Genomic DNA, 14954 nt, shown 5'->3' on the forward strand with positions numbered 1-14954 from the left:
TGCACTTAACTAGGGTACATTAGTAAATGTACGTCCAGGACTTTGTATGTTTATAAATTGTAATCTACAGTATTTTTGCTTTGAAATACATTGTGCCATCCAGAAAAGGGCTTAAAAATTTGAAATATAGTTCGCTTCAATGCTTCATGTAAATGTCTTTAGATACATGAGAGTATTCATATTAATTTCAAAGGGAAATTACAGTGTCAGCAGTCACATAAGAAAGAAACAAATGCAGCAGTCACATAAGAAAGAAACAAATGCAACTGTCAACTGATTATACAAATAACTAAAATAGACTGAAGTTTTAGTTGAAAACAGCTATGAAAGTCAGCATAATGATTCAAATATGAAGCTTCCCTCTCTGCATTAAGCCATCCCATTTCATCAGTGTATAAAGAGGTAATGATATTAACAGTTAAGATACATCATTGTTTCGTGCAATGGGCTTGTGCACTAAAAAATGACACTTCCTAACATGTCACTCACACTTCCTGCCTCATGCACGCCACCATTAGATATTAGCTGTTTTTATTAAATGCAATAACACAAAAAGGGGGGAAAAACATCCAGCATCACTTCCTCTGTCCTGTCAGTGATGATATTCTCAAATGTCAGTCACCTGACTTTAAGTCATGTTGACGAGATGTACTTCCTGTATTGCAGTGGTTTTTTTTCTGTATATATTTTTTTGGTTTATTTTAATTGTAGCTTTAGTCACATGTGCGAGCTCATGTTGAACCGACTGTTCATCATGTGATAGTGTTAAGTGTAACAGACCAAATACTGAAACGTTTTTAAAAAATTATATTTTTTTGTTTTAGAATAATGCTGTAATTTTGAGTTTCCAGTATGATGAAGGAGGAAGAAATGTGGATAAAGTTTTACTCATTGCAGCCACTGTATTATTTGCAAAAACAAAATCAACCAACTCAGTCGTTGCTTTGCTGCAACAAAGGTCAAACTGTGTGACCACAAAGATCAACAAGTGTGGGAGGAATTAACTGGCAAACACTTCATGAAATGTGGGAATAGATGCCCTAAAGATTAGAGAAGTGGACCTAGGACTGGAAAGTGACATTTGAATCCCCAGCAACTGGGAAGATCTGAAAACAATGCTTTCTGCCTCCCTCAAAAAATACTGTTGGGACACCCTTTAGAAAGCCACTTTACTTCCAACTTCTGCTAAAAGGCCAACAGTAGATGTGAAACTGAGGAAGAGCTTGCAAGATCTGCAAGTCCTCATAGGTCACAGGGAGTAAACTCTGCTGTAACACTCCAAACGTCTCTTAGTCATATTACTGCTGTCTGCAAACTGCAGCTGTCTCTCAAAGCCTGCACAGATTTCATTTGTGGTTGAATTCCAAGGTACAATGATGATTATCTGTGCTTTGTCATGTTTGTACTGGTTTTGACTTTTTCTGACAAGTGTTATTACTTAAAGCTGCTATAATCAATATTTGTATTTGAATAATGGATGAAATGACTGAGTAATGTGAAAGGGATAATGTTTGTTTGTTTCTAGGAAGTTCTCCAAATTACCCGACAAAGTACGTAGTTTGTAACTGCCCTTTAAAACAACACATAAAAGCGTTTTCTGATCTGACGCCACTATCAGCAGGACAGCTTCATTTGTCTGAGCCTTTCAAAACCATTACAAATCACTGTTGGAAAATAAACCTGTTTTATGATCTGACAACGCTATGGTTGAGGTTAAGGGAAACATCGTGGTTTGGGTTAAAATTACTACTTTGGTAAGGTTAGGGGACCTTCGTTGTCATGGTTACAATAATAAACACGTGGGTTAAGGTTATGGAATGATAACCTTAGAGCTTTGTCACTTAAACGTAAGCACATGTCGTTTTGGGCCATTTGCTGAAACGACTGATTGTGTCATTTAGGTTTACTGTTTTGGCTCACAGCTCTCATCAGTGTTGTTTCCAGCCACTGCAGGCCGCTGTTTTTTAGTAACAAAGATCTGATAAACCCACAGTACTCTACCTGTCCAGCATCAAATGGAGAAAGACTCTCAACGGGCCGCTACGCCCTGCAAGGTAAGGGTGAAAATGTGACATTATATCCATTATGATTATTGATGCAAACATAACTTCCGGTTAATCCAATTTTGAAGACCACATACGGATCCCTTCAAAAGAGGCACTTTGTCTGCAGCTAGGTACTCTTTCAGGGGCCTGTCTCACGAGGTGAGTTCAACTTAGTCATCTGTTATCTGGCTTCACTGAGCCTAACATTGGTCGTCCTGGATAACTGGTATCACAAATCTGGTTATCAACTGATTCTGTTAACTCTGGGTTTTCCTATCCAGCTACGAGCATGTTCATGTGAAAGAGGCAGAGCTGCTAATTACAAGAGACATCATTAGACCATGAATGAAGATATTAATATGAAATGAGATCAATTGGTGATACGCGTGGGGAATTTCAGTTTTACCAACATCAAAAAGTGATATTCAACAAGGTGAAATGTAAACAATATAATCACATAACTCGAATAGAAGAAGAAGCTGTAGAAAATATTAAAAGTAAGGCCATAAATAAGCGCAGGTATTGTGATATATATCTTTAACATCAGAGGACATTTTTATTTCAAATTATCATCACCAAGTCGTCTCATGTTATTCTGAGCTGCAGTGATGCAATAAGAGTGTAAAAGCATCAACACAGTCAGAAATCCTGTCGGGAATTAAAAAAATGTGTGGCGATTAAAATGCAGCTATAATTGTCATTATGTATTTATTGTTACATTATTACATATTATTACATTATAACTAAACCTCCCTTTGTTAGGAGCTCTGTTTTAAAACACAGAGGACACAGAAAGTCTGAAACAGCACCACGATTCTACAGATCAAAAAAAGATCTCCTGCTCTTAATTATTTGTCACTTTAATGTGAACTCTTTTGTCCCTGTCAGGATCCCGTAGGAATGATGACGCTGTATTTCAAGTGCGCTGATTGGTTAGTAGTCGGGCTGTTGGTTTGTTTTGGTTACCATGGTGATCTACCACGCTTAAAAGTTAGCTGTGATACCGGAAAACCATAGATAAGCCCAAATATAGCTGGGTAACTATTATTATATTATTATTATTATTATTATGATATTATATTTATTATGTGTATATGTATCATAACACATCCATGTGGCTAACCTGCTAAACTCATGGCAGTCAGACGATGTTAGCGGCTAGCTAGGGAACATAGCATTTAGCTAGCAGCCAAAGAGACAGACATTTCTACTCAGGAGTTGGCGGAGATCAAATTAGAGCTAAAAAGAGAGTGAATATTGGATTTACCTGCATCAGGTGTCCAGAAACACGACTTCAAATGAATGCTTATGTTGCTCCTTGTCTGTAGAATGGGTAAAACGGAGGCTGTTTGCTAACACGTTCATCACAACAACTTTATAAGGAGATGATATATCACAGCTGTTTACAGTTTGTTGCACTGCCCCCAAGTGGCCAAGAAAATTAGGCTTAATGCACTAGCTTATATCCGTCCATGTCTGTTAAATGATCATGTTTTTGACCATCATTTCTCTTTGTTATGATAACATTTTACTCACCAAAGTTGAGATATGGTTGAGGTCAGGGCACAGGTGACATCACCAAACAAAGTCACACAAGATCAGAGAAGTTGTAAACAAGCCAACAGATTAGTCAGATTATCTTCACCACTTTATTTGGAGGTAAAACTGAATGTGAGAGCACCCAAAATGTTGGTGTTGATCTCTCATTGTACAGAAAACTGTGCGTGCTACAACAGGCTCTAAAGTTGAAGCAGGAAGTCAGTCGGTGACAGATGTCAGCTGTGGTGGATTTTGACAGCGTACTTAATTTTCTCTTTCAAATAAATTTGACTATCCAGTATTTTAAAAAAAAATCTTTTTAAAACTCCTATGAATGCTATTACTACCGATAAGAATGATGACCAAAATTACAAAAATAGACCCAAGTTGTAATAAATCGTAATCATCCTCTAAAAATACAATACAATCTTTGTCTTTTTAATGTACCAAGTTTTGGAGGCCTGGCAAACATACACATTTAAAACCTATTTTACATTTAATAACACACACATTGTGTACAGCAACTTTCTAATCTCCTCTAACCTTTATTATACTTACCCCGAAGGTTTTTTCTTGTACTAAACCCAACACAATTATTTCTTATCACTTAGTTTAATTGATTTTTTGACCCTGTAAACATGCCCCCTGAGTTTGGAATCAGCTAATTTCCCGGTTATGAGTAAAATCCCAGATTCAGATAAACACCTAACTTAATCTATTGGTTTTTAAATAAGCTCCTGACAGACACAGTCAGAAAACAAGAAGGTAAAACACCTAATAGTAGGTGAAGCGTAACTTCTTGGAGGCACAGCAGAGGTTTGTGGGCCACCAGACTATACAGTCTAGTAACAGTGGAAGCCACCTTGCATTTGTGGTTAAACCTAATTTTGGCCCAGTTTCTTCCCTTACACATCAACATCCCCCTCTGAGCCCACACACGGCAGCACTGAAGAGGGAATGATGAGACAGAAACCAAAACCTTGTGATGTGGATTTTTTGCTTCTTCAAAAAACTGGCACCTATGATTGTGTCACCAGACAAATCTGAAAATTAAGCTCATGGCATAAATGCGGCATTTTGTTTGCCTACAACAGCTTCCTTCCTCCACTTCCTCCCTCCTTGGCCTCCCACCTTCCTTCCGCCCTTCCTCTTTCCATCCTCTCCCTCCTGCCCCGAGGTAATCTTTGTCGGCATTGTGGTTGAGCTCGGCTGCTTGATGACCACACAATCCTGGGATTTCATGATGCAATCCATGAGCAAAATCGGCAAAGAACAAAAGAGGGCTTTTTCAAAGTGTTCCAGATATCACAGGGGGGGAGTTACATGCGGGGAATATGTCACCATACGATTAGGAGACGTCTGATAATGATTCAGGCGCACAGGGTGAGGAAAAGGGCACTCAGATATGAAGGCTCAAAATGGGGAGGTTCAGTTTCCGTCTCCATGAAAGGAAGTATTTGTCTCTTGGAGAAATCCAGTGGGAGTTTGTGAGTTACATATTACACATGACCTCTGACTGGGAAAATGTTTTTATCAGTTTAGAAAGGTTCAACAGATTGTACAGCACGATACACATTTTGAAGAAGAGAGAGAGAAAAAGTGGGTATACCTTTCTTGGTCTACTGATTTTGTGTCCATATTGATACAATAGATATCATAGATATAGAAGATACAATATCTTACTGTCCTTATGTAAACGATGTCCTTCATAACCTAAAATGGGGGTTAAAGGGTTAAAGTTTTATTCTCCTAAAGTATGCTAATCTTTTCACATGACCACAAAATGTGGGAATTAGCATTTATGTGCCCACACAATCTCCCAACTCTGCTGTTAAGTACGGAGTTATTTACTTTTAAGGTGTCATGAAAAAGCAAATTAGATTCAACTAAATGCCCTCCATTTCCTGGAGTTTGTAGATTTACATTTAGTTCTGATTCCCTTTTTATTTTTTGACATGTAGAGAACTAATGTCCTTATTGATCTGTAAACTATATCATGGTTATTTTGAAAGAATAAAGTTGTGAGCTTGTATATGAGATTCCAGTACACTCTGAGATCACCGGATATCATTACCAAGAACTTAATTTGGTGAATCTTATGAATAATCGAGAGGTGGTGGGCGAGTGAGCAAGAGGAACTGCAACGAAGCAATGTGTGTATTTGTTTGTTTGCGTGTCATGTGGGTGCATATGATCTTGTGGTTGGTTAGTGTTTGCATGTTGGAATGAGACAGTCGAAGCCATGAGGTGCAATTTCACTGCTGATTTCACACGCAAACACATTTAAAACTGCAGTGTTCATATTCAGCGTTGCAGCACTAGAGTCTATTGTATGAGTCTTGACATGTTTCCAAGATACACAGGCACTCAATTCGCTCAAAGCTGGTCTGAGCTAACAAACACAGCAATCAGTTCAATACAAGGGAAACTGAATGAGAAAGGGAAAGTGTTGCTAAAAAAAAAAAGCACTGCCGAAGGAAAACAGAATTTACTGGACATTTCAGGCATGTGTGATGACAAGCCTGAATATTTCAATGTACTGTCTCGAAAACAAAAAGTGATGTGAGAAGTGTACAAACCAGTTTTCCGAGTGAGTTGCATCATCTCCCAGTTCTGTTCTTATGCTTTTGTTTGACCATATCTGTTAATGCATATCTAGGTATCTGTGGTATTGTAAACTTTGTGTAGTTAGAAATATTGTTATACAGTCAGATCTCTTGTGAAGATCAGATCTTAATTTCAGCAGGACTTAACATGACTTAAGATAAAGGTTATATGTATAACATTTTAGGTAGTTTGTGGTATCATCTGTGTAAAGCAGACGGCTATCATTGAGTTTACAGTTTAGGTATTTGGCAGTGCATTTCTGGCTGCTAATACTATAAAGATAACGCAAATATATGGTTTATAATACACTATAATGTAAGCAGATATATGTCTTTATTGATATACTCATTAACAACTATAACTTCTCCTGTGGGCACCTATAAGTGGAGGCTGGTGTATAAACAGATAACAAATGATAATACAGTGAAACACAGTTGTAATAATGTAAAATATTCATAAGAGAAGTTATAGTTGTTGACAAATACTGTACATTAATACTTAAAATGTTATTTCAACTACATTATAGTGTGTTATAAACTATTTATTAAATCAACATCAACACTTTACCACCCCTAAATAGGGGTGGTAAAGTGTTGATGCACAGGTGGATTGTTTACACAATCTCACATTTTTGTGGTTTTTCAAAACATCTGGTCTGATGTGAGCCATGGATTTATGTGTGACCCTCAGCAGTTACAGAAAGAGATTACATTCTGTGGAAGGCTCAACTCGGTAATGAGCTCAATATGCATTTATGTGTTTATGACTGTGTCTGTGTCAGCGAGTGTACAGTATTTGTGTTTGTGTATGAATGTCTGTCTGTGTGTGTGTGTGTGTGTGTGTGTGTTACAACATTGTGTAGTTTTTCAAAACCCAAAACGGCGGCCGACCACTTTCCCCCCGTCCTGAAACCACAACTCCAATTTGGTTTCCACTCTCTGGTAAAACTCCACTAAAAATTCTGTGACTTCTCTTTCCCTCCCAGCAGCGGCTCTTTTCTCTCCATGGCCTCAGCCGCTCTGCTGCTGCCTCCTGCACTGTCTCCACTTTCAGAGTGACATCACTGGAGTTTCCCTTCTGCAGAAGCTGCTGCAACAGCATAAATACTACAAGCTCTCTGGCAGAGGTTCACTCCAACACAATAGCAACACAAAGAGAGAAGTTAACAGCACAGAGCACTGGGATTACCTGAAGACACAGACGCAGCATCCAGCCAAGTGTTCAGTTGGTGGACATTTCTAAGCAGCAAGCAGTAAAAACTCTAAGATCGGAGTTGTGCACAGCATGGTGGCATACACAACCGCACCAGGGGACATGGAGATGGGTCTGGAGGAGAGGACGGTGGTTTTGGTAGAAAAGAAGTCATCTACAGGGCGGATATGGAAGGTGTCCGGGGTCCTTCTCATTGTGGCCCTTTGTTTAGGAAGCGTCCTGCTGTTTGCTTGGTCCTGGAAGGGAAGGCCAGAAACGATGGTAAGGAGAAGCTTTGATCAGAAGTCTTTTAAAACTCTGCATTTTCTGGCAAAAGCAGGACATTCCTGTGTATATACCTCTAATCTGTTTCATTTCCTCCATACAGACTCAATCAGGCCAAACAGAAGCACTAATCGAGAAGGACGCTGCTGAGAAAACAGGTGATTATGTGCATGGCTGCTCATTTAAAAAAAAAAACACACTGAGGGGAGTTTTGCGAGATATGTTTGAGTCTTTGTGGATTATTTGAGACAAGCTCACGTTTGTCTTTCTCTTCTCAGATCCCCACTACACACTGAGGCGAATCAGCAGCAAAGCCAAGGCAGCCATCCATTTAGAAGGTGAGTCACAGCTTACCATGATCTGGTCCTGGGCAAACAATGTGCTCATGATCTTTCAGAAGGACCCTTCAGGCTCTTTCTTCCGCTTCTCTGATCCTTGCCGCTTCTGTTTTAGAAGTGTGTTAGTCAGGAGCACTATGAGGAAGTTGTTGCTCAAGTTATTCATCGGCTTTAGGCAATCTTTTCTAATAACAATATATACCTGTTAATTATTCACTCCTGTGGAGAGAAGAACCAAGGTGTGTCGAGGCTGTAACAGCGCTTCTTCTTGCTGTATTCGCAGGTAGCTACGACGAAGACAACGCAGAGAGTTTGAAAGACCAGTTGGAGTGGAGAAACGGTCAAGGCCAGGCTTTCGCTCAGGGCGGCTTCCGACTGGTGAACAACAAGATCGTCATCCCACAAACCGGCCTCTACTTCGTCTACAGCCAGGCGTCGTTCAGAGTCTCCTGCAGCGATGGCGACGAGGAGAGAGCGGGAAAACGCCTCACGCCCCTCAGCCACCGGATCTGGCGCTACTCAGACTCCATAGGCACCAAAGCTTCTCTGATGAGCGCGGTGAGGTCGGCGTGCCAAAACACCGCCCAGGAGGACAGCTACAGAGCCGGACAGGGCTGGTACAACGCCATCTATCTGGGTGCAGTGTTTCAGCTCAATAAAGGAGACACACTGTGGACGGAAACCAACCAGCCGTCAGAGCTGGATACCGACGAGGGCAAGACTTTCTTTGGTGTGTTTGCACTTTGAAATGTTTCTTTGCTGTGATGCTAACAGAGAAGATGCAAAGCTCTGCACAGTGCCAGAAGTCTTTAGGCTTTTTTCTTTTTTTAAAAAACATTTTCTATGTATTGTTTTATCTTCATTATTATTCATCGTCATGGTGATGTAGAAATGTTTAAATCTCAATGGAGATGAAGCTTGTAGCCAAACAGGCGGTGCGGATTTTTAAAAAATCCTATAAACTGTAACAGTTTGCAACATTATTTCTATTTTAGGCACTTTTTGAACATTATTTATGAGGACCTGAGATTGTAGTAGGTTGGACTCTCTCTGCTGTATCAGATGTATGTATGTGTCAGACACTGCTCTTCACCGGAGAGTTTAGTTCAAGGATTATGAGGATTATGTACTATTATCACGTATTTTACAACCTGTATGTATTTATTTGTATTTATTTATATTTAAATTGTTGGGATTAGGTGTTAAATATGATATTTATATACTTTATGTGAACATAAACTTGAATTAAAAAGCAAAAAAAGAACAAAAAAATATTGTGTCAACACAGAGGGTGAACTCATTTCATAGCTGAGATAGCAAATAGACATTTGCAGCTGAGTTGGCTAACAACTCCAGGCCAGGGAGGGCAGTAGCTTTCTCACACTCACACACACACACACACACACACACACACACACACACACACACACACACTGCACTGGGCTCGGCCTATTATTTGGCAAAAAGTTGCTATGAAATTCCTCCCCAGCCAGCAAATACTTCCTTTGTTAGATCAGACAAGACGAGGGGAATTTCCTACTTTTTGTGTCTTGCTGAGTGCTGTGTCAGGTGGAGGCCCACAGAAGCCTCAGCCCAGAGCGGGTTTTCCCCACACCCCCCCTACACACACACACACACACACACACGCTGACAAACACTCACACATACACACACCCTCTCTCCCACACACACACACCCTACAACCTCCCTCCTCCTCCACACCGCCAACCCCTTTCCTCTATTACCACATACTTCATCTTCAGTCAGCTGGAAAGAGACATGACATGGGAGGGAGTGTGTGTGTGTGTGTGACTTCAGTGTGTATGTGATCGCATTCAGTGTTTATATGTGTGTAATGCGGGATCATGGGACTGCAGCACAGCAGGTTTTGTCACATCGTCATCATCTAAAAACACACATTATACAAATGTCGGATGTACTTGGGAGCAATTTGTCTACTTTAGTGTTTTTTCATCTATAAACATCCACTTATTGTCTCAGTAATGAGATTCCCACTGGCCCTCACAGCTGGTCATCGTGCTGAAAACCGCTTCCCACTTTAGTTTAATGATCTCTTCTTCTGGGTTTATTTGCTCTTTGAGTCCCGGAGGGCAACCTGGAGAAAAATATCAAGTTTCACTGACTCAACCTGACAGAGTTAATGGCTTGAAAGGTCATCGAGAGTCAGAAAAGCAATAACTAGCTGGTGACATCTAGTGGATGACGTAAATATGCTCAGCTGTGGGATGCACAGGACATTGAGACTCAAGATTAGGGAGCGGTTTGAAAAAATGTTTGTAAAAGATAAAATGCTGAATAATGAATCGTGGAATTGTGGTTTTATGGATGTAAATGAAGAATATGAAAAAGCTGATGAAAAATCCACTAATACATTTCAGATTTTCAGGTAATTACAGTTTCAATTTTGATAGTGTTTTGGAAATGAACGCTGTAATTCCCTATTGTTTATTTAACCTGTACTTCCACTGACGTGGAAGATATCACTGAAACACAGAAAATCCCAATGAAAAAACAATTATTATATTTATGGTACTCATATATTTGCATACACATAATCTGAAATATATTAACATTTAAGATCTTAGATATAGTGAATACAAATATCCCCAAATCCATGTATATTTTCATATATGTGCAAGATAATAGAACAGTTCCTACATTATTTCTGCATTCATATGTTACACTTTCTGATCCAGGTACTGCACAGTTAATAAATATGGCCTATTTCATTCATTTATGTCCTGTGACTGTACTCCTCCATACCCTGAGCTAAAATGTATTTTTATTATAACAGCAACATAAAGTGGAATAACCAGTTTGTTCAGTTTTAAAGTGCAACACTGAAATATATATATTTAAAAAGTACTTTAAAAGTATTGTTTTACCTGCTGGTACAGCTGTGGTATCATTGCTTTATAAAATCTGGAAATAGCTCATGAATGAAATAGTACATCCAGATTAACTGCTGAATAAATACAGTATGTCACGTCACATTACGTATATATCCTTCTTTGATACATTTACAACTTACCCAAAGGCAGAATGGGAAAGAAAAATAGAAAAAAAAAAAATTAGCATCCATCCAGATTGTCCGTTATGGGAAAACATAAAAAAAAAACCATCCTCTTAAAACAAAAAGACTAGAAGAAGACAAGAATGATGTGTTACAGATTCACATGTATAAAATCTAAAAACTGTGCTTTCTCTGAATATCTACAGAAACAGCCATCTTAGAAGCCTCGCATCTCACCGCACTGCTGCTGTAGAAATATAAATTGGCTTTTATTTTCAGGAGGCAGAAAGTACAAACTATTCTTCTGGCAAGTTGGAAGATGGAGTTTTCCAGTTTTGGATTCTAACCCTCACTACCTACAAACTGTGAGAATCAGCTGCAGTAGCCGGCGATATCTGCAAAATACATTAGATGCAGGACGAGGGATTCATTTGATGGCTACTACTGTACTATACTGCTAAATAGATACAACACAAATCTCAAAAAATACATTGTAAAACATTATTTCAAATGGCAAAACTATCAAAACCGTCCTTCCACATGAGCACGCTTTGATCATCTTCTCCTTTTAAGTGGGTCTAATATTCGTACATCAGTAAAGGATTGAATTTTTAAGATGCAGTGTTGTACTTGAATACACAGTCAACAATACATTAGACATCCCTACATGCCAAGCTCATTGGCCGTTCTAAATTATGGCTCTTTAATAATGCACATTGTCACTTTTCAGTGAAACCACGCAGTTGAGCTCAGCTGCTCTCCAGAGGAAACATTGGAGGAAAAATAACTGTACATAGCTTTGTCCCTTTGTAAATTTCAGTTTTCACAACTCTCCTGAAAAGTAAACAAATAATTGAACAACAACTCCATGACAAAACAGATCAGATATTACAGAACAATATAAATCACTACTGTATGTGCTTGCCTAGTCAACAAACTCGAGAGACAAATGGTGGAGACGATATAGCAAAGACACAAACACAAACGTTTCCATTTTGAGATCCTTGACGCGGCGTCTCCACAACAGAACGAGATAACGAATGAGGGAGAGGAATGATTAAGAGATCTATCCGTTCACTTCACCTTTGAAGAGACCTCGAGTGCTGCTAGTCTGAGATGTGCTTGTCGCCGCGTCGTTGCTGGGTTGAACACAGTGACATCAAGACTGTGAGGACGGGTGTTACCTGCGTGACTCTCCCCGAAGCTGCCAAGTCTGAAGCGCTCTCCCCTGTACTTATTTGTGCTTCCACGCCGTTTTTTTAAAACAGTGTCACCACACAGCTGTGCTCATCGCAGAAAAGTGAAAGTCACAGTGTCTCCTTGTGTTTTGTGTCCCCCCCGTGTGCAACTGTACCCCCCTCCCCCCTACCCCCACCCTCGCCTATTTATACAGCAGTGGGATCTGGCTGTTGTGACAGTGGTTGCGGCTCATCTTGCTGTCGGCCGGGTAGAGGTTGGAGGAGTTGGAGAAGGAAGGCGGGAGGGAGTGATTGTCCGTGGTGGGGTTGGGGTAGCCGGGTGGGGGAAGCAGAGACTTGGGATCCGGCTGGGACGAGGGCGGCGGGGCGTTGTGGTTCTGATTCTGGCCTGTGGAGGGTCGGCGGCGGTTGCGTAGAGCCTGTCGCTCAGCCAGCTGGTTGCGGAGCGCCGATACCCTCTCTTCTTTCTAAAGACATAACGAGAGGAGAGCGAGATTGTTGTCATGTCTGCAAATTAAAATAATGTAAAGGTAACATTTTACTTTAACCCCCCACATTAAGCATTTATTAGCATTTATAGCACTAAGTTGATAGACAGAAAAGTTTGGTAAAATAATGAATTGGTTCAGTGATTTCTCAAGCAAAAAAATGCCAAACATTTTTGTTTCTAGCTTCTCAAATGTGAAGATTTACTGCTTATATGATAGTAAATGAAATAAGTTTGGGACTGTTATCTGAAGACGTCCCTTAAGGCTCTGGGAAGCATTTTTCACAATGTTTTACATTTTATACACTAAACGATTGGTCGATAAATGGCAACATAGTGTTACTAATCTAAGATAAGAATATCCGTGTGTCAAAAAGACAATCCTAACAATAACTCAGTTTTCACACCGGATTCACTTGTTTGAGTCTGAAGTTTTATTGCCTCCCCGACCGTAAGCCCCCTCTGCTTTCATACAGTTGTTATAATCTCTGGTAAGCTTTCAGGAAAAATTGAAAACACTTTATGAGTGGGCAAAGCCACATGACTACAACTATCTTCACAAGCTGCAAAGAACTAAAAACTTCCATTACCCTCCTCGGAATAAAATATTGCATGGCATCCTTTTCATGTGAGGCCACTCTGGTAAGCAGTCGATGCCAATCTGTAAACGATGGCACATACACTGACTTCCTGCTTAGCATAACAGCTGTATGAAGCCATTCACGGCTTTAGAGCAGAAGGATCTCCTGACACAAATGAGCGTGGGCAATCTGATCAACAATTATCTCGACATATTTATGAATCGACGCCCAGAATTTCAGGACTTATGAATTAGCGTGCCCTCCTCCGCACATCTCCAGTGTGTCAGGTCTCCTTTAAGCTTGGCTTAGTCCAATACAGAGGGAGTCCAATCAACTCTATTAATAAGTGTATTAACCTTGCACATACCTCACCTTAAGTTGTGTAAAATACAATCTTCCAGTCCTTTTTCCATTTTCTTTCAGTGAATTTATAGAGCTACACTGCCACAATAACACTGATTAAAAGATGAATACTTCCCTTTCCATATCTATTTGTCTATGTCACAATGTTGTGTGTTATTATTATTCTCTATTTTCTTTTATTATGTAGCATTCTGTGTTTCAAAGCATGTAAAATCACATCACACACCAGCAAGTACACTGTACATATTATCTGTATAACCACTGCATATAAAAAACATGACTATGTATTACCTATGTGACCATGAATATAACGTCTGCCTCCAGGATGAGGAAAGGCACTTTATGTGTCTGGCATTTGGATGTGTGTTTAATAACATTAATGTAACGTATATAATGTCTTCACCTCCTGGATGATCTTCTGCAGCTCCCTGTTCTCTCTCTCCAGCTGCCTGGATTTCTCCTCGTCGTTGTTGTTGGTGGACGAGCCGGTCTTCAGAGTGTCCTGCTGCTCCGACTGCCACTCGCCTCGGGTGATGAGACGCCGCATCTGGACCGCCACAGGAACAGGAAGTCGGTAAAGAGCAAAATCAGGCCTGAGAGTGCAGCGTGCTGAATGAATAATGCTTCTATTATACACTCCAAATGTCTCACTCTTGTCTTAAAATGTTTTCATCACTGAAGTCAATTTTAAGGGGGTGCTTAGTGTTCACTGCTGTGCGGTTTCCGCACTGCGCTCCCAGAAATAGCCAAACAATCAAACAGTGGTGATGATATTGTTATGGGTTTTTTTTCCTTGGATTTTCAGTTAATGAAGTTTGAATTTCTGTAGGTGGCACTCTTTCCTCTGTCTGCACAGTCTGCAGCGCCACGCATATGTGCATTAACCAGCTCTATTTATTCCAAACAAATCATTGTAGCTGCTGCCAGACATGTAAACTGTCTTACTTTCTTTCCCCAACACCAAATGCTTACAGCAGCTACACATCTAAAACCTTGTTATATGAACTATCTAACTTCACAGATTATTGCTGTAATGGTAGAATCACAAACAATATTTGATCATTTAAGTAGACTTCTTATTTGATGTCACAGCTGGTCCACAATTCTTAAAATGCAGAGCGATCAGACGGAACAGTTTCCAGAAGTTTGTCATTTTCATGCACCATGCAGCACCAGCTGGACTTTCTTCCCACAGACACTGAGACCGGCAGGTTTGACCTTCGGTTTTACCTCAATACGAGCGAACTTTTCAGTGTGTGCAACAGTTCCTAAAGGTGTCAGTGAC

The 14954-nt window shown here is 40.0% G+C and overlaps 2 protein-coding genes across 2 annotated transcripts in view; one reads left to right on the forward strand and one right to left on the reverse strand.

Annotated features, from left to right (window-relative positions):
* Positions 1-7475: 7475 nt before the first annotated feature.
* Positions 7476-8752, forward strand: tnfb (tumor necrosis factor b (TNF superfamily, member 2)). Its single transcript, XM_070911417.1, has 4 exons — positions 7476-7664; positions 7771-7825; positions 7946-8005; positions 8289-8752. The coding sequence occupies exons 1-4, from the start codon at positions 7476-7478 to the stop codon at positions 8750-8752; spliced, it is 768 nt and encodes a 255-aa protein (XP_070767518.1).
* Positions 8753-12420: 3668 nt separating this feature from the next.
* gabbr1a (gamma-aminobutyric acid (GABA) B receptor, 1a) overlaps positions 12421-14954 on the reverse strand; it is a 58097-nt gene continuing 55563 nt past the window's right edge. The window contains exons 22-23 of the mRNA XM_070911530.1: positions 14073-14216; positions 12421-12705 (exon numbers count right to left, since the gene is read on the reverse strand). Coding sequence (XP_070767631.1) covers positions 12421-12705; positions 14073-14216 — 429 coding nt within the window. The remainder of the gene's footprint in view (positions 12706-14072; positions 14217-14954) is intronic.

The sequence above is a fragment of the Enoplosus armatus genome, chromosome 9, assembly GCF_043641665.1.
Source record: "Enoplosus armatus isolate fEnoArm2 chromosome 9, fEnoArm2.hap1, whole genome shotgun sequence".
Taxonomy (NCBI): Eukaryota; Metazoa; Chordata; class Actinopteri; order Centrarchiformes; family Enoplosidae; genus Enoplosus; species Enoplosus armatus.

What these genes read in the sequence shown, in the direction of transcription:
- tnfb (XM_070911417.1), top strand. Translation starts at nt 7,476, where the DNA reads ATGGTGGCATACACAACCGCACCAGGGGACATGGAGATGGGTCTGGAG. An exon ending in GGACGCTGCTGAGAAAACAG is followed by an intron (nt 7,826 to 7,945) that starts GTGATTATGTGC and finishes TTCTCTTCTCAG; the next exon opens with ATCCCCACTACACACTGAGG. An exon ending in GGCAGCCATCCATTTAGAAG is followed by an intron (nt 8,006 to 8,288) that starts GTGAGTCACAGC and finishes CTGTATTCGCAG; the next exon opens with GTAGCTACGACGAAGACAAC.